Source organism: Seriola lalandi, unplaced genomic scaffold (genome assembly GCF_002814215.2).
Source record: "Seriola lalandi dorsalis isolate HSWRI2012SDOR001 ecotype SW California unplaced genomic scaffold, Sedor1 jcf7180002054682, whole genome shotgun sequence".
Classification (NCBI taxonomy): Eukaryota; Metazoa; Chordata; class Actinopteri; order Carangiformes; family Carangidae; genus Seriola; species Seriola lalandi.
The window spans coordinates 1856659-1879803 of NW_019525235.1; the positions used below are offsets into that span (position 1 = coordinate 1856659).

The 23145-nt window shown below is 38.9% G+C and overlaps 2 protein-coding genes across 2 annotated transcripts; both read right to left on the minus strand.

Moving 5' to 3' along the window:
• Nucleotides 1-2981: 2981 nt before the first annotated feature.
• LOC111666909 (annexin A2-like) lies at nucleotides 2982-7479 on the minus strand. The gene is made up of 13 exons (XM_023422429.2): nucleotides 7347-7479; nucleotides 6673-6730; nucleotides 6453-6546; nucleotides 5917-6011; nucleotides 5703-5816; nucleotides 5458-5548; nucleotides 5120-5199; nucleotides 4980-5039; nucleotides 4342-4435; nucleotides 4124-4219; nucleotides 3814-3872; nucleotides 3423-3545; nucleotides 2982-3336 (listed from the first exon to the last, which is right to left on the minus strand). The coding sequence occupies exons 2-13, from the start codon at nucleotides 6718-6720 to the stop codon at nucleotides 3277-3279; spliced, it is 1014 nt and encodes a 337-aa protein (XP_023278197.1). The 5' UTR covers nucleotides 6721-6730; nucleotides 7347-7479; the 3' UTR covers nucleotides 2982-3276.
• A 226-nt stretch (nucleotides 7480-7705) lies between these two features.
• Nucleotides 7706-16946, minus strand: ice2 (interactor of little elongator complex ELL subunit 2). The gene is made up of 15 exons (XM_023422635.2): nucleotides 16792-16946; nucleotides 15361-15462; nucleotides 14880-15237; nucleotides 14673-14792; nucleotides 14447-14581; nucleotides 14124-14240; nucleotides 13654-13813; nucleotides 12697-12878; nucleotides 11762-12584; nucleotides 11504-11673; nucleotides 11275-11404; nucleotides 9935-10019; nucleotides 9655-9705; nucleotides 8837-9074; nucleotides 7706-8160 (listed from the first exon to the last, which is right to left on the minus strand). The coding sequence occupies exons 1-15, from the start codon at nucleotides 16803-16805 to the stop codon at nucleotides 8011-8013; spliced, it is 2835 nt and encodes a 944-aa protein (XP_023278403.1). The 5' UTR covers nucleotides 16806-16946; the 3' UTR covers nucleotides 7706-8010.
• Between the last annotated feature and the right edge of the window lie 6199 nt (nucleotides 16947-23145).

Here is a 23145-nt window from a genome sequence, read left to right on the forward strand (position 1 = left end):
CAGAGAGGAAGCTTCAAGCAAAGAGAAAAGTCAGCATCCAGTCCAGCCCTGAGCATCAAATACTGCTGATCTGATAAACTATAGAAAAGTCTAGTTTTCTCTCCAGGCATGCTTTTCTAACAGACTGGATTGTGACTAGTACCAGACATGATTGATTTAACGTACAATTACTAACTGCACCCTATGTGTAAATACTGTATTAAACAGGCTGAAATAAAACAGTAGATTCATTGTGCGCTTCAAGTATAACCTTGCTGAGATTCTCTTTGGCTCCTGAACTCTTAGCTGAACTCTTCAAAGGCATAAATTGTGTTGCATGTCCACAAAGCTCTTTTATAAACTTCTCAATATGTCTCTTTTTTTTTTTTTTTTTTTGTCTGCAGATGGACTGACTGCAGCCAGAACCCAAGAGGAGACAGGCCTTTTTCTGCTCTCTTATGTTGTTTCAATCACCAGTCTACTGTACAAAGGAGGCAGCCTGATGGCATGACGGGTGCACATCGCTCATCTGCCTGTGCTGTTGTCTCAGTTTGAGCCTCATAAAAGGAAGCGGGCCTGACGATGCCAGAGGCGGAGGATCCAGCTCTGCGGTCTGAGCAGAGAAACATCAGCGCAGCGCCATCCTTTAGAAGGAGATGTCCTTCATTGTGGTGCCAACTCTCCCTGGGGCTGCAGCGTAAGACACAGCCTCTTATTTACCATATACAGGATCTCTCCATGCCCTTAATGAGCCAGGATATTCAGCATCACAGAGACAAAGGCCACGCTTTCACTGAAGAAGCTTTGGTTTTGCTGAATTAAATAATGATAATTAAGAAAATATTAATCAAACTCATGCTCTCCCGGCTCAGATGTGTTGAGGGAGCGGGTCTTCCAGCTGAGCCTGTAGGAGTTCTCATTTATAGTATGCCTGCGACCTATAGAGCTGCAGGCAAACACACATGCACACAAACACACACACACACACACACACACACACACACAGATGCACACAATTAAAAGCAGACCTTGGTGGCCTGCTACTCTATAATTAAACGCCCTTTGGTGCTCTGCACAAAAATACTGGAGCCAGGTTCAGATGTGTCAAGGAGAGAGAGATGAGAAGGAACGTTAAGAAGCTGTCAGTTCTCTGAGTTGCGAGTTCTGTTCAATGCAATGAATTAATAAAAAGCACAAACTAATACCTTCCCAGTGTGCAGTTGGTATGTCTGGCGGGCCGGCAGCAGCTATACAGCTGTACTGTGAAACTTTAATGCTGCAGGATGCCTGCAGCGCTGCCTGGGCTTTGTCTCTGAGGTGGGGGTGTGTGTGTGTGTGGGGGGGAGCTTTCCACATGTTCGATCTAACTGGGACAAGTGCTAGAAAAAGGAACAGGATTTGTCTGACCTTTAAAACCACCAGGATATAACTGTGACAGCTGGGAATGGCCACTGGCTCCTTACTGGTGTATTAGATTATTTCAAAATGACAACTCCTCCTATAGATTTTTTCTAAACATAGTGCCATCAAAACTCTATTTCCAAATTCAAACATTACTGGGTGATTATGGTATTATTCTTCACCTTTTAGGCTTTTGAGTGCCTGTCATTTGGCACTAGTTGTTATGGTAATGTGAGGTATTCCATCTCCTTTCCCAGCATGCTCTGTGTTTGACATTCATGGGGTTAAAGTCCTCTGAATGATGAAGTGCCAGCGTTTGGGACAGTAAATTGCATCGTTTCAATTGAGAAGAGAGTTCCCCTTGGGTTTGCTGGAGGTCCCTACGGGCTGGCCTTGAACAGAACAGCATGTTGTACATCCATATAAAAAAGGGAAAAATATGGTGGTACTTTCCTCTTTATGATGCAGAGATTAATCTGTCACCATATTCACGCATAAATCCCACTCCCTGCTTTGCAAAATACTGTTTTACCTTACTTTACACTATATTTTATTTTTTTTATTGCCAATAAACATAAACCATCACAAAGGGCTAATGTTCTCATCAATATTATTACAAAATGATCATAAATCCAACGCCTTGTTAAAACTTGACACCGTTTCTCTCCTCAGCTACTCAACCAGTGAAAATATTAGACAGAAGCATTATTTTATCAGGCAATTTGGCTCCCAATAATAGATGATCTTCTATCATATTTGAGTTACAGTACACCACTTTTATTTTCATTAGATTATTATGTCCGGGCTTTCCTTTCACATCCTTTCCCTCATCGCTGTGTTCAGCAGTACTGATCTTGCCTTTTGGGGCCATTTTTTTCTTATACTTCAGTAGAAATGCCTTGACAACACTGTGGTGGTTATTTCATCCTGAGAGACCACAAACTAAACAGCAGAAACACACGGTATAGACGCTTGTTTAGTGCTATGCAAATCATCTTTGCCGGAGGTAAAATTAACATTTTTAATTAAAATATTAGCACCAAACAAACACAGAAAAACACACTAATGATTAAATCATCTTGATAGAACCACATAGTGGAAAATGAAGGAATATTTCTCATAATTATTTGTATGAAAAGATGCCGTATGGGTCGTGCTACTCTCTTTTTATAAAGTTATAAATCTTTTAGTTTTCAATAAGCACAGCTGACGTTTTACATTTAAACAGTCATTTTATCTACATTTTTTTAAATGTCATAAAATGAAAAATAAAACTGCTTTCATCCTGTGCAAATGAAATATATGTTATATATGTGTTTTCATTTATTCTAACTTCATTTACTCCCTGTAATAAGCAGGAAAATGGATATTGATGAAATTCAAAAATGTCATTTAAAATCAAATATTTCATTATATTAAAAAATGTAAGTTCTCTGCATTTCCTCAGCAGGTATCAGATATTATGAGGCCCTGAGACATTGATTAGCTGGAGCTTTCAGCAGCTGCTTTTAATGTTACTATAGCTCCCTCCTGTGGATAACTATGTAAACCTCAAGTAAGAACAACCTGGGGGGAAACTCAGGGAAATTAGGAAACAATGCTTCAAAAACGAACTTTATTTCAACAAAGGTAAGCTGTAATACAGATTTTTCATGTAGCAAAAAGATATAGTTATCACCTTGAATGTTGCATTTAAATGTGTGTGTGTGTGTGTGTGTGTGTGTGTGTGTGCGTGCGTGCGTGTGCGTGCGTGCGTGTGTGTGTGTGTGTGTGTGTGTTTGTGGAAAGTAGGATGGGCTTTTGCTGCAGTTAAAGTGTGATATTCGGAAGCCCACCTTTCCAGTGCACCTTTCCAGTGATGGAAAGTGAGACCCTTTTGATACTGATGATTCATCTTTACTGCTCTGGTCCACACAGGCCGAGCAGAGCCTTCTGGTAGTCTCCCTTGGTGTGCTCCTGCAGAAACAGAGCAGGGTGCCTTATAGAGCAAGCCTAACTGTAAATCAGTAATAAGCCAGGGGCATGTTTTATAATTCACTCACCAAAATCGTCTTTTGCAGAGACTGTCCATAGTTGGTCTTGAATTCAGAGCAGATCTTCTTCAGGTCCACTTCGCAGCGTGACACAATAATTCTGGTCACTATCTTCTCTTTGGCTCCTTTACTCTGAGCAGACAAGAACAAGTCAGCACTTAACTCAAGTCGTACATGTTCTATACTTAACTACAGCAGCTGATGCAACACCGTTGTAAGACAACTTTTACCAACTTTGGATTCTGTGTTCCTGCAGCAAAATTGCACTTTCACAAGCAGATGTACTTCTTACATCTGTTCCAAAGCAAAAAAAAAAAAAAAAAAAAAAAAAAAATGTCTGGCCTTCAAACTAGCCACATTTCAGCAAGAAGAAAAGAGAGTGTAACTGCAGTGTAACTACCTTCATGGCTTCATTCAGTCTGTTGGCGAAGTACAGCTGTTTGTTTTCAAAGCACTGAACTGGAACAAAAGAAAAACAGAATAAATATCCACAATAATACATTTTGTATTATTCTATAATACTTGTATGTAATATGTATACAGCACATTTTGTATTATTGTATTTTCTGTTGTTATGAAAGTGATTCATATAACTAAACCTGGGTTATCAGATGAATTTTTACTTAAGATAATGAATAAATAGGGCCACTGTCAAACCTAAGGAAGTACTTGGATTAAGAATATGAATATCCTGATAAAGATAAGTGTACCTAGCACCAGGAAGGACCTCTGCAAGTCTCCTTTGACCTCCTTCTGAATACTCTCCTGCATGTCGTAGGGGCTGTAGCTCTTGTACCTCTGAAATACTAACAAACAGAGAAAGATGATTCATTTTGATTGATAAGAGGTACATTTTTCAAATTATTAAGTAGAAGTAAAAGTCAGCACTTGTGCACGAATGATCCCACATGTAAACAGGGTGTAGTACCTTTCTGCAGGTGGGGTACACTCCTCTCAGACATAATGGAGATCCAGGTCGGCACATCAGTTCCTCTAATCTTTACGCCAGCGTCATAGAGTGCCTGAGCAGAATCAGCAAAATACCGACAAACGCTGCCATATGTTAAACTTTGAGGCACAAGAGTGGTGCTGCCCCTTTTAAATAGGACTGCACCAAAATTATCATCTGCACAAAGTTTGATCAAATTATCCAGGGTTTCTAAGCTCGTTCAGACTGACTTCGGTTTTTGGTTAAATGCAAAAACTCAAAATGTGCATATTTAGGGGTAAAGTATGACACTGACCAAAGGTAGACTTGGTATTTACTATAAGAATGAACTGGTTAAAGTCAATAAATTGTTCATATTTAAACAGCTTTGATATCAAACACAAATCAAATATCCATCATAAGGTTGATCTTAGGATAGATATAGATTATAGACAGGTGACACACACTTTCAATTTTCAAAAAACAAAACCTATAAGTAACTTCAGGGTCCATCAATGTAAGGTAAATAATTTCAGCAGTTTAACATTCACAGCTGGAATCTTCAATTATATGTAAAAAAAAATTGACTTTTAAAATCAATTGACTTGTATTTCCAGACAAAGTGAAAATAAACTTACTCTGGCATCTTCATCAATCTTTTCGTAGTCTACAATAGAGGATGGTTCGGCTCTCTTGGTCTGCACAGAAATGAGACTCAGGTCAGTTTCGAAATTATTGTGTCATATAAATCATAAAGACAGGCACTGACAGATCTCACCTGCACCAGAGCCAAGAGCAGCTTAGCAAAGTTCCCTGAGGTGTCACCTGCAACGTCTTTGTCCAGCTCCTTCTTGAACACTGTGGGAAATAAATTTTCATTTTTAGATTGTTCGCTCTCTCTGCATAACCACAACAATCACACAGCTGTTGAATTCCTGGTTCAAGGGCATTCAAGACCGGACACAAGACCTTTTGATGGACAAAGAGAGTCATGGTTGTACAATAACGTTATAGTGCATGGAGAGCAGACAGCCCAACAACCTATGAGTGAGATTTTATATATTAAGATGTACTTCCAACCCTTTAAATGAATTCCTGGGATGTTTTTAAACTTACACTCTTTGTACACCTTCTTGATCTCCACCAGCTCATCATTGCTGCGTGAGCACAAAATCTCAATCAGCGTTTCTTCATCTGTTCCTAAGCCCTGAAGAGACAGAAATCTTCATTACTTTTTTATACATGACACAAGATATACACCACCTAACTTCAGATCTCAAGAAAAAAAAAAAAACACTTTTTCCAGTAGAGGGCAGTGTAATCCCTCATTGGAATCCACTGATGAAATCCATGTCCTTTACCTTGATTGATCCTCTGATCTCTGAGGCATCGTACTGGGCCGTGCTCTTCATTAGTCCAAGGATCACTGTTTCCACAGAACCAGACAGCGCTCCCTTCAGGGCTGAGATCATGTCCTAAAAATATAAAAATATAATAATGTTACCTGATTGGACTGAATGTGCCCCACTACACCATCAGAGCTTTTTTTTAATTTTCTGTCCGGGCCTACTGTACCTTCTTTGCCCTCCTTTCATATGCAAAAGCGATGTCTCTCCTTTGGGAGTAGGTCCGCTTTGTGAGGACGTCAATGATGGTCTGCTCATCCACTCCTAATGTTAACGCAATAAAGACACATAGATTACACACATTAAAAGGGATGGAATTCAACCGCTAAATATATTTACAGAATTATATTTTTGAATTATATATCATGTGTCAAAGCAGGCTTGCTTTGGCATGGTCACAAGGTGTTTTAACCCTCATGCCCTCACTAGTAAAGAAAATTAACACCACATAGAACATGTTTATCATTACAACAAAATGGCGGGGTGTTGAAGAGTTAGTGGTCAGGCTGTTGCCAGTAATTCTTAGTCAGTGGTCAGAGGAGAGCTCCGGCAGCACTGAGGCACAGACTTGGAGGTGCTCCCAGCATGGGTTAGGGTTACTGACTCACAAATACCAGCTACTCATTTGTGGAGAGAAGTTGCAGAACCAAGCACTGAATTTTTTTTTTTTGGCTTTTTTGAGTCATGCACTGTTTTGTATCTTGCCTTTGGTTTTGATAGCAGTCTCTATTCTGGCAGCATCTCTGTCAGGGTCAAAGTCCACAGCAGGTACCACAGTGGGGAACGTGGGTTCATGGGCCTGAGGATTCAAAGTGAGTGTGAGAGATAAAAACAACAGCATTATTGAACAAACAGTATGCAGTGTATCCAGTGCAAATAATCTACTGTATATTTTCAAAAATAAAAAACGCCAAGTTGGCATTACCCCAATGTTGAGGGACAGCTGTCCAAGAAACTCTGATACCATCGACATGATGACTTCCCTGGAAAAGGTGATAAAACTATCAACACCATACAATCTTGTAATCAGATCTCACTGTAATCCTGTCACTAACTTGAACCATGCAAGGGGTCATGTTTTGTCTGAACACATAATCACTTAAGGCAATGTCTTCTAAACAGGGGCAGAGAAACTCAGTTCATTCAAGTCACACAAATCACTGCAAGTACCTTTGTTTACAGTTTTGGCATATTCACATTCACATTAGGTCCTAAAATTGTTGGACACTACACTAACTTTCATATCCTTGTTCATCTTGACACAAATCCTTAACAGCAACCCCAGAGACACACCCTGGAAAAAGTGCTACTGTACTCCAGTCATGTATGACAACTGAGCACATTCAAATTCACACAAGAGAACAGGTTAGAAGGGACACTAGAGAGCAGGAACTTAAGTTTTATCAAGAAAAAAAAGACAACAAAACAGCACAAGCCCAACAAAAACTGAATGGAGACTATGTGGAAAGAATGTTATGACTCATGACTGCAATTTGGAAAATTAACTTAAACCTGTACTCTACTTACTGTTGTGTAACGTTAATCTCGATTACAAATCATGCTATTCCACATAAAGATGTATGATCACACTGAACTTACCTTATTTGTAAAAGTTGAGATGACAGAGATTTGCCCAGGCGATGTTAAAGAGGAATGGGTGTGGGAGCTGTAACTTTTCTAACATACAGAAAGGCTTCCCCTTTCACCTCCCCTGACTCATATTCCCTCCCCTTTCCATGCACTCATAACTCCACCCTATTTCACTAGGAACCACTGGAAGCCCCAGCAAAGAGTTCAAGGTTTTGAAAGCTTTGTTAAACTTTTACCCTCACACAAACTATTCCAAGCGACCGGAGCTCCGTACCTTCAGTAGATTTTCAAAGTGATGTCTAATCCTGACTTCACAGTGCAGACCTTACAAATAACTGCAAATTACAGACAATAACCACACTCCCATATGAACACTTGAACAAGGTTTATTGTGGCTCTGTTTTTACAAAACATGACAAAATGACAAAATATATAAAACATCTCTGAACAAAATTGAAATACAAAGTATAGATTCTATACAGTAGAAAGTGCTTCAGCTGTCACATCTATAGTTAAGGTCATTATGTATTTCCAGTATGAAACCTTTCCTTTCCTTTCCTTTCCCTTCCTTTCCCTTCCTTTCCAACACAGGCACGGCTCCTCCTCTGATTTACCTAACCTATGATATGAAATGGTAAGAATCACATGATATTAAATCCAATGATAAAGGATTTTAAATTGACTTCTGAATTAGCTTTTTCATAAACTTCTTACGCCTTGCCGCACGTTTTGATTTTTTTTTCTTCGTGTTGCCTCCTGTGTTCAAGTTGTTTGACTGTCCAGCTCCACGGCTGTTGGACTGTGATGACCCATCTTTCGTCGCCTTGTGGGATAAAGGAAAGCAAAAATGGATCTTTAAATAACCGGGTGCTAAATTCAAGTAGCACTGCACATTATATCCTCCAACAATATTTTTGTTTGGTAGTCTCAGAAGTCAGTGGTAAATGTTGACAAAATGTACGGCTAAACACTTTTTTTTATTGACAGTTGTTTTCTTTTGCTGTTGGACAAATTTAAAGATGTGTTCATGTCTTTACTATGTCAAATTTTTGACAGGCATTCTATGAATGTCTCAGAGTCTACACCAAATAAACCACCCTAAGCTGTTGCTGATAATGGTATGCTATCTATTGTCCCTCTCGTTAGTTTCGGGCTTGTGCAGGCAAACTATGCAGTGGTGTGCTGGTTAAGCCTGTCTAATATGGAAATGGCCAAATGCTTTGTGCTCACTACAACTTAGTAGGAGACAGCATTTCATTTATCCTGGCTTTTAGGGAATCCCTGTGTCTGTATGCATTTGTGTGTCTGAGAAAGGGTGTGGACTTCCTCGAAAATTAACCACTTAAGCACTTCCCAACAGTTCCAGTAACACTTCAACTTTTCATCTACTTGGGTGTGTTATTACTGATGTGTCTGGCCATGAACTCAGGCGATATCATATTTTTTCACAGTGCCATCCGTCAACACAGTAAGTACAGTGACAAAAAACAAGCACACACCTTTTGGAAGGGTTTTGGTGGGAAGGTGCAGGGGACACGGCCATGTGCTCGGTGGAAGGGTAGGACCACAGCTGGATCAACAGGTATCCAGGGCACGAGGCCAGAGGCTGGGGGCTGTGGGACAGAGCTGTGGAGCTGCTGCAGGCTGTATGACCCCCGACTCACTTTAGCGGCTTTTAATAAGGTCACAAATGGTTCCCCTGCTTTGTGCACAATCAGGTACTGTCCTTTGTCTAACCTACAAAATCAAATTGAGTCAATGAGGGTGTGTGAAAGTCAAAACCCACATATTAGCACTCTGAGGGATCTCTTGTTTCCTGCCACATGACTGGAATGTAGGTAAACAGAGCCTTAAGAAAGCATAAGGTGACGCATCTTTTGAGGGTTGTTGAGTAATCGATTGTGTAACCCTCCAGTACAAACACGAGGGCTGACTGTCGTCATATCTTTAGCCCAAGGCTGTCAGCTCTGAATGTACAAAAATTTCATCATCTTAATCAAAGCGTGAAGAAAGATGTTCCCAGACAATTCATCTGCACATGATCTTCCGCTAAAGAAAAGTTCTAGACCCAATCTCTCTCAAATTTTCATCCAATCAATCCACAGTTGTCTATTCATATCTATCTTTACAGTTTTCACACTTTAAATAAGTCATGCGCTTGCATTAGGATCAATGAATAAAAACTGTTGCATTAAAAATGCCCAAACTAACATTCTTTCTGCAGAAATGATTTAATAAGTTAACAGTCTTAAATGATAATGCATCTGGATAAAAAGAGGAAAATTATAGAAGAGCAGCTCAGCACTAAGAATCTTACCCAGTTAGCTTTTTCAATAGGTGGTGCAGTATATTCAGTGACTTTGATGGCCTGTGAATGGAAAAGAGATATCACCAAGTTACAGTCTGTGTACTTTGGCGGGGTTCCAATTTTTCACACTGATTCAGGCGACAAAAACAGAGGCGATGATTGCGACCAATGATGAAAAGACCTGGATTATTGATAAATTGATGATCTGACTGAATCTTAAGTAACATAATCACAAAGAGATGCTTGGGTTAATCCTAATCATGCACACATCTGCTCTAACGACACTCACTTGAACCCACAGGAGACGTTCTGTTTCCAGTCGTCTGGCAGCTTTCTCAGCAGAGCAACTTTTGATGTGTGTGCATTGATGTGAGCTACAGAGACAGACAGAGAGGGTGAGAGATACACCGAGAACAGAGCTAATGAGCGTGCACATCAAGAGCTTCACCTCATCATCAATGCCATTCCTAGTGCTTACAATGCAATTAGTCTGTGATGATTTGCCAGCGTTGTTACAAGCTTGAGTGGGGGGTAAAAAAATGCTTGTTGGTCTCGTCTTCTTTCCTGCCTCCCACTCCAGCTTATAATTCCTGTTTATTTCAACAATGCCGTCCTTCAAGTATGGACTATTTTAAAGCCTAAATCCAAAACCACAAATAAACAAATGAGTAAGCCACATGATAAACCACATGATGACCTACGAACCAGAAAGCAAAGAAGTAAGTCTTTTATCAGCTGTTCCTGTTGCATTATATGGGAGATATTCCATATTGTTTCACACAGCTTCTCACTGGCTATTCCTCTTATACTAATGTTAGTGCGACAGTGTCCAATATTTATGACTGGGAAATCTGACAATTTCTCTCTCTCTTCAAATCTTTCAAAAAAATCATGGAACTCAGATGCCTGATGCAGAGTTACATCCACTTTTTTTTGTTCAAAGTTGTTCATAGGAAAGCAGCTGAATAAAAGGAAGCGGTATAGAAGCTTGTACTTTCAATGTGTACTGTGCGTCAACTATGCTGACAGACTGGAAGGGGCTATAATTTGGAGACAGCTAGTTGCAAGAGCTATACATTAGACAGAAATGCATAATGCTGGGTAGATGCTGGTGACGTACAATCCCAGACAACACATACATAAGTCCAAAAAATCAGTGCAGCTATTACAGGAAAGTATTTCCCTGAATCTTAAACTACAGGTAAACAGCACATGTAAGTCAACAGCATCCATTGAAGCAATTTAATCAAAGCTATAAACAACATTTAGCTGAGCTCCGCACACTGTATTCTTTGTTATTCCTCACAACCAAATGTGTCTGTTGTTATGGCAACAAAATAAACTTAATCACCACACAGTGGCAGCAGGCTGGTGAGTCATCTGAAGACTATTCCATTGGTTTGTGGGAGGATATGCCTTGTGGACTCTTCTGAACGCAGTGAGGGAAGGAAAAGAGAAAATTCTCTTTTTCTAGCCACATAAATGTTACTTTGACTATTTTCTTAGCATTTATGTTGAGAAATGAAAGGCACTGCACTTGAACTGGGAGCAATTTGGGAACTTTCCTGCCTTGATTTTAACAGAATTCAGAAAGAACGGGATTGCCAGTAGCAGTACTAAAAGTTTTACCTATGTATGAAACCGTGCTGGAGTGGAGCAATGTCTCTGTCCACAGCTGGCAAGCCTCACTGCTGGTTAGACACTCAACACCATAACTCATCTGGTACTCCAGTTTGGGCAAGACATGCACTGGCACATGCTAGTAGGGCAGAAAACAAAGGACACAAATAGGATGGTTAGAAATACGGATTTTACACTTCAATATATGAAGAGGATGTTTATAAACTAACATGTATACCTGGTTTTGGCCGCTGCCTACTTTTCTCGAATGGGTCAGTGAGACAGAGCTGCGCACCATGACCAGCAAATCTTGCAGACTGTAGAGCTTGTAGAGTAGGTTGCCCTTTTCTGGAGCTTTGTAATCTTGTTCATCCTCCGCACTAGCCTGTAGGTCTTGTGACAGTATTTCTGCATAGTGGACAACAATGCACTGTGTGTGTTAGTGGCATACAGACACAACTGAGATCCACACAATGAAAATCAATTTGACACTAACTTTTGTGCTCTGTCGTGTTGTTGTTGACCACTGGTGCAGATGTGTGGGGGGCAGTGCAGGTCTCTCCGTCCTGGTTCTGGTTTCTCTCCAAGTATGAAGACACACAGGGCTTTACCAAAGATGTTTGATGGGAGTGAACTGAGGGTCCCGTGGTTCGGCTGGGTGAGTTAGTCTCCTGGGATATGGTGGAGCATTTGCCTGTGTCGTTGGCAGAGTTGAACATTGCTGTCTGCATGCGCAGGATCTCTCCCAGTTGGTCGCCAGCCTTTGATCTTTTGGATTGTCGTGTACGCCTTGGAACTTTTTGAGGAGAAGATGAATCTGAATTTACAGGGTCAGTCTTAGAGACTGGGGTGAGAGGGGGGTCAGATGAACATGATATGGGCTCAGGTTGTGTTGAAGGTGCTGGGGACACAGAGACATCAATGACCAGTTTCTCATCTTCAGAGTCTCCTGCAAACCCAAGGTCTTGGTCACTTTCCTGTGCAGAGTCCTGCCTCACCAGTTCACTTGACTCACTCACAACTGGCTGGGCTGCCTCCTTTCTCATGGGATCATCCATAACTCTTAATGAGGTGTTCATCTCTTCTAGTGAACTGCTGCTAGTGTTTGCAAGATGCTCACTGGCCCTTTCACTTTTACTTAAAGTTGGGGCACTTGTAGTATTTTTAGTTTCAACAGATGCATCCTGCTCATTGTGTATTTTCTGCTTCTTGGGGGCTTTAATAGGTGTTGTCTCTCCAAATGTCTCGAGGTCAGTAAGGTCCACCTCAAAGTCAAGACCATTGTTTTCAAAACACACTGGATTTCTTTGTGAGCTCTCCTGATACAGATACAGAAACAGAAAACAAAATTATTGTCCTGATGAAAACACATACCAAATACAGTATATTACCACCTTGTGGTAACCACCACCTACTTGTGCGTCAACATACCGGAGATAGTTGCTGCTCATTCGCAGGAAGCTCTGTCATTAAATGAAACACATTTTTACTTCCATTGTTCTTGATGGAGAGCTTCAAACTCTCCTCATGGTAGCAGTGACTCCTCTCTCTCACTGTCATTTCAGTCTTCAAGAGGGGTGAGTCTATGTACACAGTCTTCTTCTGACTACTGCCTGTAAATAAGATGTGAAATAAAGCAGTACATGAAACAGTGACACCATGAGGCCATTTGATGAAAATGCACACTTCACTGCTACATACTGTGTTTCGTTAACAAACGTGATTAAAAATGTCTCACCTCTCAAAAACAAAATCAGATGTAAAACTCCTTATATGCACTGTCAACAGGAAACCTCTTCTTCTTTTTTTTTTTTAACAGTGAGTGTAAATCTATTGACTATCTTTCAAAAATATAGATCCTTATAATCTAAAAATCTCAAGCAGTCTTTTTAAACTTTGAAACATATCATGGAGTAGCATTTTTTTTTTTTACTATTTCAGCAAGTTAAAACTACGGGATTTTCAGTCTTTTTTAATTAGAATTCCTATAATCTTTTATTCAGAAGAACTGTTAAATTCAATAAGTGCCAACTTATACAAACTAAAACCCAATACCATACTATACGTTTCTGTTTTCACTGTGCACACACTACTCTACTTTAGTCTTTGGTATAAATGCAACCGTACGAATCTGTGGTCACCATCTTATTCAAACATGTTTTTTGTAAGGTCAGGTCTACTGTCTGTATATATGCAGACCAAGATTTAAGTTTTCACCTGTTTTAAATGGGATAAAACAGCAAGATTATTTGTCATGATTTTATAGTTGAAGATGGCCAGCATGAATTGTTTTTAAGCATTGTACCCACTGGAAGTAGAGCCTAAATTTGCCCTAATTAACCTAATCTCTACCATGACAGCCTGAGTGGCTGAATGGTGTTGCTGTACCTTTTTCTGGATTTACTTTGATCCAAACAGGCAGTTCCCATGGCTCCCCAAAGTCAGGGCCATGGTTGTCCAGCAGCTTGACCAGGGCATCACGAGTCAGACACACGTGAGGCTCATAACGGGCACACAGCTTCTCTGCATTGCCATCCCTGCTGATGTTCTGTATAGAAAAACAACACTAAGTCAAACCACCAGAACATCCACGATATCAATCAAACAAATACAAGTAACTACGCAAGTGTCTACAGTTAACTGGACTTTGACAGTACTGTGCCTGACCAAGCATCCTTCAGAAACACAATTAGTAGTGGTTTTGCTGAGCAAGACATGAACACCCTCTGGTGTCTTTTGTGAAAACTGCAAGAGCTGAAATGGAGTTACAATAGACCTGCGGTCATGAATCCCATTCTAGCAGTAAAACATCTTTGTGACTTTATTGGAGTAATTAAAAAAGCGAGACAATTGCTTACAGCGTGCATGTCCTTAGCTTTTTTAGCTGGAGGATTCTCTGATGAAACACTTTGATAATCCGATGCAAGCTGTGCATCAGCAGGCACTATCTTATGGTCTGTAATATCCACATTGCCCTGGAGAAATAAAGGGTGCAAATATGGAAATGGAAGAAGTGAATCAACACCAAAAGACTGATTCTGCAATACAATACTTCAAGATGAAAGGTTGAACAGAAAACTGGACAATGGCATTTATGAACAGAAATATATGAAGTGGTAATCCTACACCTCCAGCACTGGAACAGCTCTTGTGTGATAGAAGCACTTCAAAAGTACATTACCATGATTAGCAGCTGTTTTTCAAAGGTCAGATTCAGCCCTGGGTTGAAAGTTCCCCCTGTCAAACTAGTCATCTCATGGATTTGGTAGAACTGAGGAAATGTCTTAATGCACTCCAAACAGCCCCTGAAGAAATCCTGAAAAACAAATTTGGGATCTGTATTTTAATACTTGTGAAAACACATCACACAGAGCTGCTGACAGGTGCAATCCTTGAAGCATCAGTACCTCTGAATATTGCATAGCTCCCTGTGATATGAAGTTGTAGTCATCAGCACACATTTTGGCCACTGCTTGCAGGTACCTCATGAACTGTATCACTTCATTGTTTACTCGTCCTTTTAAGTTCTGAAATATTAGACCAAATTATTTGAGTTAAAAAATGCAACAGGGACAGTCAGAATCAAAATACTGTTAAGGAGAATATGCTGGCACCTGTGGGGGATCACTGCTTTTCTTTCTCATCAAAAAGCCGAGATATGTTTTCTGGTCTTTGCTGGACAGGGTAGACATACAAGGGAATGGCAGTCTGGGTTCAGGGAAAGCAGGCCCAGGCTCATTCTCAACCTGCTTGAGCTTCACTCTTGATTTTCTGGTATCCTTGCATTCTTCTTCACCATCCGCAACACTGTCTGCATATGGATCATCGCTATCAGAGCTGTCACAAAAGGACTCTTCCTTGCTGATGCAACTGTTGTCTTTAAACTCTGCAGCGTCTTCTGTTGAGGGAGAGCATGAGGCTTTTGCAGCCCCAACATCACACCCTTGTTTTATGTTGGTATTCTCTAAAGGACTTAGGAGGAAAAAAAAAATCATGGGGAAAAAAAAAAACATAGTTTCACTAGTTAGCCTTTAAAAACACAGTAAAATGTATCTGAACTGATGTGTTACTTAATATGTTTATTTACTGACATACCTTTGGAGAAAGGCCCAGAGTTCCCTGATGTTAGGTGCGAGGGAATATTTTTCGTAGAGATCTCTGGTAAAGAATGGTGTGTCAGGAACAGGAGGGTCCTCCCTTTACGTAAATATATTACATAATATATTATAATATATCTCTGCATTGCTTTTATTATAGCTGTTAGATTTGATATTCATTTTTACCATTTAACTAACCAAACACAAATTCGGTGTCACACATGACATTGAATGCCATAGTGGTTAATGCCAAAGTCAAAAAAACAAAATATTTAAGATATCATATTGTACACACATGTATGTTACACTTGATGAGCATCCACCAAGAGACAGATGTGGATGGGAGGCATGCACATGCCAATTAACCCATATTCAATACTAATCATATTTCCTTTTTAAACAGTTGGCCTAAACTAGATCAAATAAAATTAACATTTCTCTGTTACAGCTTGAAAATACTATCACTACTTTATTTTATTTTGTCAGTGCCATGTAGTTTTATTTTTTAGCTGCCAATCTTTGATCAACCCAAATTTAATCTGTGATCAATATTATATATTAGCCATCTGGCACTAATTAAAATGTGCCATTCATTTTGGTAGTTTCTTCCTAATTTGTTACAAACAGCAAGGCCCTTATCTAAATAACGTACTAACGAGAATGTAACGCTATCTATCTCCCAGTATTTTGTGATGCCAACTGTACTGTATTTTAGTACAACATGTGGGTAGAACACAGATCTCCTTCTCAGGCATGTTAAGCATGTTACTATGAGCTTCCCCTTTCAACCATCAGAATACAAGATGACATTGTCGTTATCGTAACATTTAGGTGTTAAATCACTGTCCTGTATTATCAGTAACACGCATCCTGACAACAACGATACAATTGCAATGTCCAAATAATTATAAATGAATTAATACTAACAGTAGCGTTTTTGTGTAAGCAGTATGATAAGGATATTTACATGTTTTAGCTAAAATTATATACCATTGGTTTAAAATTACGCTAGACGTTGCATTCTATTATGCTATGTATTTCGTTAACTAAAGTTAAGTTTCTGTCTCAGTGAATAGTTTGACTGACAGCTAAGGTTAACCGGTGCAGTTTTGTTTAGTCCTCCCCGGTACAGAGTCGTGTTTTAAATATAACAGCAAACGTTCAGGAATAATAGCTGCGATCAGCCACATAATGGTAATCGCTGTCCGGTTGGGGACACTTTTATCATATAAATAGCTAACGTTTGGTTAGCACGGCTGGCTGTTAGCAGTCAGTCAAAACACAACTCTCAGTCGGGCTTAGCTTAGTATGCTAACTAGCTTGTTAGCTAAGAGCTAGTGAAGAGGATAGGTTAGCTAAATAGCCCGAGCTGTCTCAAAATCTACCACTACGACAGTCTGAAAAAGTTTGCAGTGAACGCATTACTTACCATACCAGCTCCATTGTTGTCACTTTCTAAGGGTCCGCAGGAATCTCAACATATAACGTAAACGCTACTGTAAACATGTCAGTTAGCATTAGCCAGCTAACGAACGTTTGACTAGCGCCATTCTTCGTCTGGTGAAATGATGTAGATATTAAAGCTTTGTGAACATTGCTGCCCCCTTGTGGACATTTGTCTGTCTATCGGTCTATTTACCAAATATTAGCAAACACGTCCATGAAACATCAACATCTTTGTAGACTGCCTTTGGTGTCTGTCTAAAATATCTTCCCCTGAAAGAGGGAGAGGCAGAGAGCGGCAGCACCTGACTCTGCAGCCCATAATATCTTAGTATAGTCTGTTTCAAATAATCAAAAAAAATCATTCAGAAATTTTTACTCAAAGTTATAACTGCTGTAAATGAACAATTCCTTCATTGTTGTGGCTGAAGGAGACCTCCATAAATTCGTATTCTTGTCCATTAAGACAAGGAACCTTAGCTGCCCATTTCTCCTCCAGTCATTCTCTCTGCAACACAAACTCAGTACAGTCTACATGCCTGTCTCTAAAAGCATGAATTAAAATTAATCCCAAATACTGTCCTTAGCTGCTCTTTGATTGTGTGTATAAACCTGAGTAAATCTGCAGATATTATCCCTGCTATCCCACATCTGGCTCAGGTATCAACGAGAGGGTACATGCACCCTTGTTTTGGTGAGTTCTACTCAATTATAATTCTCCATGATCATTATCTGGAAACAAATATAGCCCAAAACCTCATTTTGGGCTTACCTAAAATGAACTCACTGAATGATAAAATGATGACACATTTACTAATAATCTAAGGAGATGACATTGATGGGTACATAGCGAAAACTAATTTAAAATTCATATAAATTATTACACAACTTTATCACATTGCAGTTCTTCACACATCATCGAAATGGCCAAGGTATTACATAGGAAAATGGAATTAAACATTAATTTTCCCTGCAGGGAAATTGGATTGGATTCATTTCCAGGAATGAATTTGGACTGCTATGAGGTCTTTCATAAAATATCTTGCACTGATATGCTTTCTAAACCTTAATTTAGAGTATGGTTAAAAAAAAAAATTCAAACTCTTATGATTTTCATTTCCAGCTGCACATATTTTGATGCAAGTATTAAACAAATTTAATGACATTATTGGCTCATAGGAGAACAGAACATTTGGAGAACAGTTTCCAGTGGAGTGGAGATTTGATTAAATACTGAGTCACTAGGATGATTAGGCCTAATAAAATTATTGTGAATCAAAAATATTCAGTGTGATTAATTTAATTAAAAAGTGTGTTTGTGTATATGTGTGTGTGTGTGTGTGTGTGTGTTTGTGTGGTGTGTGAGAGAGCAGACAACAGAAACAGTTAAACAGTCAGGAAATAAAAGCCCATTACAAGCGGTAAATTTTATTATGGGATAACAGCACATAAAGCACATCTAAAATCGATGTGTCCAATGCACTTTTAATAAAGGTAATATTAAAGGTACAGTTTCTAAGTACAATATAACAACATTCATATTAGAATGAAAAGTATTTAAAAGACAACATTAAATTTCTTATTTTTCTTTACAGCTGTATTTACAAAATGAATCAAAATACTTATTTTCATATTTAAGAATCAGACAAGAAGGAGCAAAACTACATTTGTGAATAGACTACCTGCTAAAGAGAGTTCAAAAGAGCTGGATAAAAAGGTACATGATCATCTGTCCCCATTTTAACATCAGTAGCAAACGTGTGACTTAGAAATTTGTGACAACCACACACTAGTTTCGGCTTTCCCATAATTTGAACTGCTTTTGCATGGAAAAAGAATCCGAATCCACCCCTGCTCCACCCACCCTTCATGTTAAGTTACCCCGACCGACTGAGCGCACATTGAACACAGAACATTAAAGAAACCCAAATGTGTTGTATGCCTCTTATACAAACACATACAAATACTTGATATACAATGCATTAGTAAATCTTCTGTACTCAGCGAAATAAAAAATAAAAGTGATATAAAACAAACTGAAAATGAAGAAAATATGGATTGCCTGTTAGTTTTTGCCTAGTTGAAACAAACAATGTGCAGGTGAACTTTTCTGTAATATTATTTGCGAGCATTTATTTGACCATTCAAGATCATTATGAAACAAACTTCCCATTTATGTTTCTCAAACAAGGTGAGGGGGGGGTGACATGTACACTCTAAACAGACTGTCTATACATTAAAACCTTTTAACTTAGCGCATCAACCCACGTGAAAATGATCAACACAGAAAGAAAGAGTCTGAAAAAACATTTGAAGCATGTGAGAGTGAGAATTCATCCTCATGTACAAAAACACATTGTCACTTCAGTACACGTCTGGAAAAACCACAAAAAAAGACAATCAAAACCATGTATGCATCTTGTTACACCGAGAGGCACTCAGTGTGATACGTTGTGTATTATTGCAAGCATATTCTTACTGATATTTGCTACAGAGTGGAGAGAAAAGGTCAACTTTGTCCTCAAATGGCAATCCTTTCATGTACATTTGTAACACTTCATGTGGTGCAAAAGGCTTATGCCACTGGTCTGAAGAAACCACTGTTTCAGGCTAGTCTAAAATGGGGAATAACAAAAGCATACCGAGGCTCTGTTTAATGAAATCCAAGCACCACTTCCCTGCATCAGGTGAAGAACTATGCCGACACAAGAGAGGTAAATATTTAGTATCTTAAAACCTGACAAACTATAGCCTCAGTGAGTGGTTTTTTACAATCAGACAAAGAAAAAACACAATACTGCCGTTTCAGTTTGAATATTATCATTTTTCCACAAACCAGAAAAGCAACCTTAAATAGCTTGTTAATTAGCAGATACTAGCTTTGCTATAAGTCAGAAGGAAATAAGTGCCTTACCCCAAGACGAGCACACTGATACAGGTACTGGCTGGGTAATTTTACCACTATCATTTTCATTATTATTATCATTTATTGAGTCCTAATATCAATAATACATTAATATGCAATGAAATGAATGTACTAAGAGGGCAGCCAGGCTTAGGAATCAATACTTTGTTCACAAAATTAACTTACCTAGCACCACACATCAGGGCAACACAAAATAAATGTCAGCACACCCTGTCTCTATCAAACTAATCCTAAAGGAGGGAAGCAAACTAGAAACAGAGTTATCATACAATATGGTGTAATTGATAAACAGATAAATATTTTCACTGGGTAGGCCTTAGTAGCAGTATTTTCCTCTTACCTATACAGACAGAAGTTACAAAGCTACCTTTATACATGTGATCAATAATAACATTAAATATGGTGAATAAACAGCCGAGAATGAGGGAGAGAGAAAGAGTGAGAAAATAAGATATACAGCATACAGGCCATGTCAAGTTCTTAGTTCTCCACCTGGGAACAGAACTGGTCAAATATACAGATGAAACATAAAAACATCCACAAAATAAAACAAAAAACCAAAAAGTGATAAATAAGAGGTGTATTTACATGCAGATGTTCAAAGACTATTATGCACAAAAGAATCAAAAATAATACACAGACATATATTATTGCTTGACATTCGATTATGGCTAAAAGTTGCTTTTCATTTTTATTTTTTTTAAAACTATATTCTTAAACGTTTTTTTAATCATAAATCCTTATCAGCTGTGCTTTGGAAAATGAGTTCTGTTAAAATGTGATGACTGACTCATAATTCTGGGTAACACACCGACACTCCAGCACAACGTTCAGCGTGACATAACACTGATCTTCACAATTTATGGTCACAAAGACTCATTTTTTCACAATTTACAGTCCTGAATTCATTTCAGCTCATTTCAGCCTCGGCTGTGGCTGCGCTGTCCGAGCTGATGGCGAAGCGTGTTTTCGCCGTGAAGCTGGTCAATGTTGCTTCACGGCATTCTGCAGACCAATGAATTGTTGAAGGCATTATGTCATGCTTTTGAAACCTACACCTATTATGGATGGATCAAGCTCAGCATTTCCAAAACCTTTATTTAAAAAAAAAAAACAAAAAAAAAACAAGTCCAACATAAAATCAAGACCACCTCATCCGCATAACCCTGTTCCTCTGTAATTATTAAAGCCTTGTCTGGGGTTTATTTTATTCACACACCGTGAGAACAAATACATACACACACGCACACACACACACACTATTGCTTTTTACAAACAGACAACAGAGCAGAGACAGAAGGACCAGCACATTTTACTGTATACTATACACTGATTGAATAGCACACTTAGCATCAATCCCTTATTTAAATTGGGATTTCTCAAGTGAGAATATACAGAAGGACATCACTTTACAGGCCTGTGTGAAGGTGCAGTTTATAGTTAGACACAAGTATTCATGTGTTTGATGACCATTTTCTGCTATCTTGCCAATATCGCAACCATACCAGTACATAAGGAGATGAAGACAGAGTAATGGGGGTTTATTACATTTTGTTCTGGACTGAGAGGAAATGTTATCAGTTTGAATCAGCTGTATGAAGAAGGTCAATTCAAAAGGATGATGACTGCACTGTAGAGACCCGTAATTGTAACACAAGGCATATTGCTCGTTTTATATTGTCGAACATATCACAAGCCACTCAACTATTTAGACTTGAATGAAAATAAGATTTTCACTTCGTGACGGCAGACCTTAGCTGATCATATTTGATGAAATACTGAATTGTTTTATGTGACCATCAAACAAGATTCAAACTGAATCATTTTCAGGAAACAAACTTTTTTTTCTCTTTTTTTTTTTTGCAAATAAATAACAGGAAATCAGCCAAATGTCCGACTCTTCATTATTTTCTGAACAGTTAAGTGTTGTACTGCATGTTCAGTGTGCTATGCCAAAAAAGTTCAGCCACCTCCTCTTTATCAATTGAGTGCTAATAAGTTCACAGAAGAGCTAATGAAATGCTCTGCAACTATCCAGAGGAAAGCGAGCTGCTTCTTCAGTCTACCTGTTACCTCCCTGAGCATTCACACCTCACCCTCCTCGCTGCTCTTGCTGGGCCTCTGGGCCTCTCAACCTGGATTGTCTAGCAGTGTTCCAGACTGGGTTTCTTTTGCTGGGAGACTGAGGTTTACTAGTCGTAGAGGGCTTGTGCATATCCAAATAGCATTGGATCATAACAGAGATTATTACTTAGGTACAGCATATCTACTACAACCCAAACACAAGAGATTTAGTATTGCATAAGAATATTTGGTTTTTCTAACAAAGAGGGTTATCATTTTTAAAGACCCTGATGACACCATTTGAAACCAAAACAGATTTTTTTTTTTTTTTGTGTGTGTGTGTGTGATAAATATGCTGTGTACTGATAAAACTGTGGTTTGTAAAAGGGATGGGCTTTGTTGGTTTTACAAATGAGATTTTTTTTTTTTTTTTCTCTATTTAAACTTGACCATAGGGGCGCAGTGGTCTTTGAGTGGCTGGAGGCCCCATCAAGAATGTAAAATTCTGAACAACTCAGTGATGAATATTCAAATGTTAATCTCAACCACCTCTCATGGACACATCCCTGAACAAAAAAAACAAAAAAAAAAACCAACATAAGAAACTAAACCTAATGAGTACAAACAAATGTCCTCTCTAACTGAAAGCGCAGAAGAAACTCTTCCCTGAGGGGTGACAGCACAAGGCATTAACGCCTTGTACAAATTGCACGGCAGAGGAATGATAGTGTGCAAACAGAAAACAAAAGACAAACAACTGGATTCTATGTTGGTGACAGATGTGTTAACATGCTTTGTTGGATTGTTGGATTTCTAAAGGGATATCATTTTTTTCTTTTTTTTCTTCTTTTTTTTTTTTTAAGATATTCCTAGAAGCCGCTACTGAGATTGCTGGAATGTCTTAGGAATCCATTCTACATTACAGACGAGTAGACTGGAAAGCGGAAGCAACGACTACTGTTTGGCACATCCAGGGTTTTTTCTACCACTTTACTACCACACTGACAAGAAAGACACACTCAACAAAACAGAAGCACGACAACAAAGCATTCTGAAAATAGCACTTGTCCTACCATTTTTATGTTTCTCCCCTAATCATACAAACAACAGCTAGTCTAATTATTGCAGGAATATAGTTAAGTGCTACCTGACATCTTTTTCTCTCCCTCGTTCTCTTTCATGAGTTTATTAACCAAAACATGTTACAAAAATAGAAGCTTTACTACCAGACAAGGCTTTGAATATTCACTTTCCCTTCACTGTTTCCTCTGTGTCCTGTTGCGGTGCTGCCGGGCGGAGGCTGTGGTGAGAAGGCAGACAAAGCCACTCAAAAACAACTACAAACCCCCC

What these genes read in the sequence shown, in the direction of transcription:
- LOC111666909 (XM_023422429.2), bottom strand. Translation starts at nt 6,720, where the DNA reads ATGTCGATGGTATCAGAGTTTCTTGGACAGCTGTCCCTCAACATTGGG. An exon ending in AGATCAGAGGATCAATCAAG is followed by an intron (nt 5,549 to 5,702) that starts GTAAAGGACATG and finishes CTGTCTCTTCAG; the next exon opens with GGCTTAGGAACAGATGAAGA. An exon ending in GACTGAATGAAGCCATGAAG is followed by an intron (nt 3,546 to 3,813) that starts GTAGTTACACTG and finishes TTGTCTGCTCAG; the next exon opens with AGTAAAGGAGCCAAAGAGAA.
- ice2 (XM_023422635.2), bottom strand. An exon ending in CAAAGTAAATCCAGAAAAAG is followed by an intron (nt 12,879 to 13,653) that starts GTACAGCAACAC and finishes TCTTATTTACAG; the next exon opens with GCAGTAGTCAGAAGAAGACT. An exon ending in AACGTCTCCTGTGGGTTCAA is followed by an intron (nt 9,706 to 9,934) that starts GTGAGTGTCGTT and finishes TTCCATTCACAG; the next exon opens with GCCATCAAAGTCACTGAATA.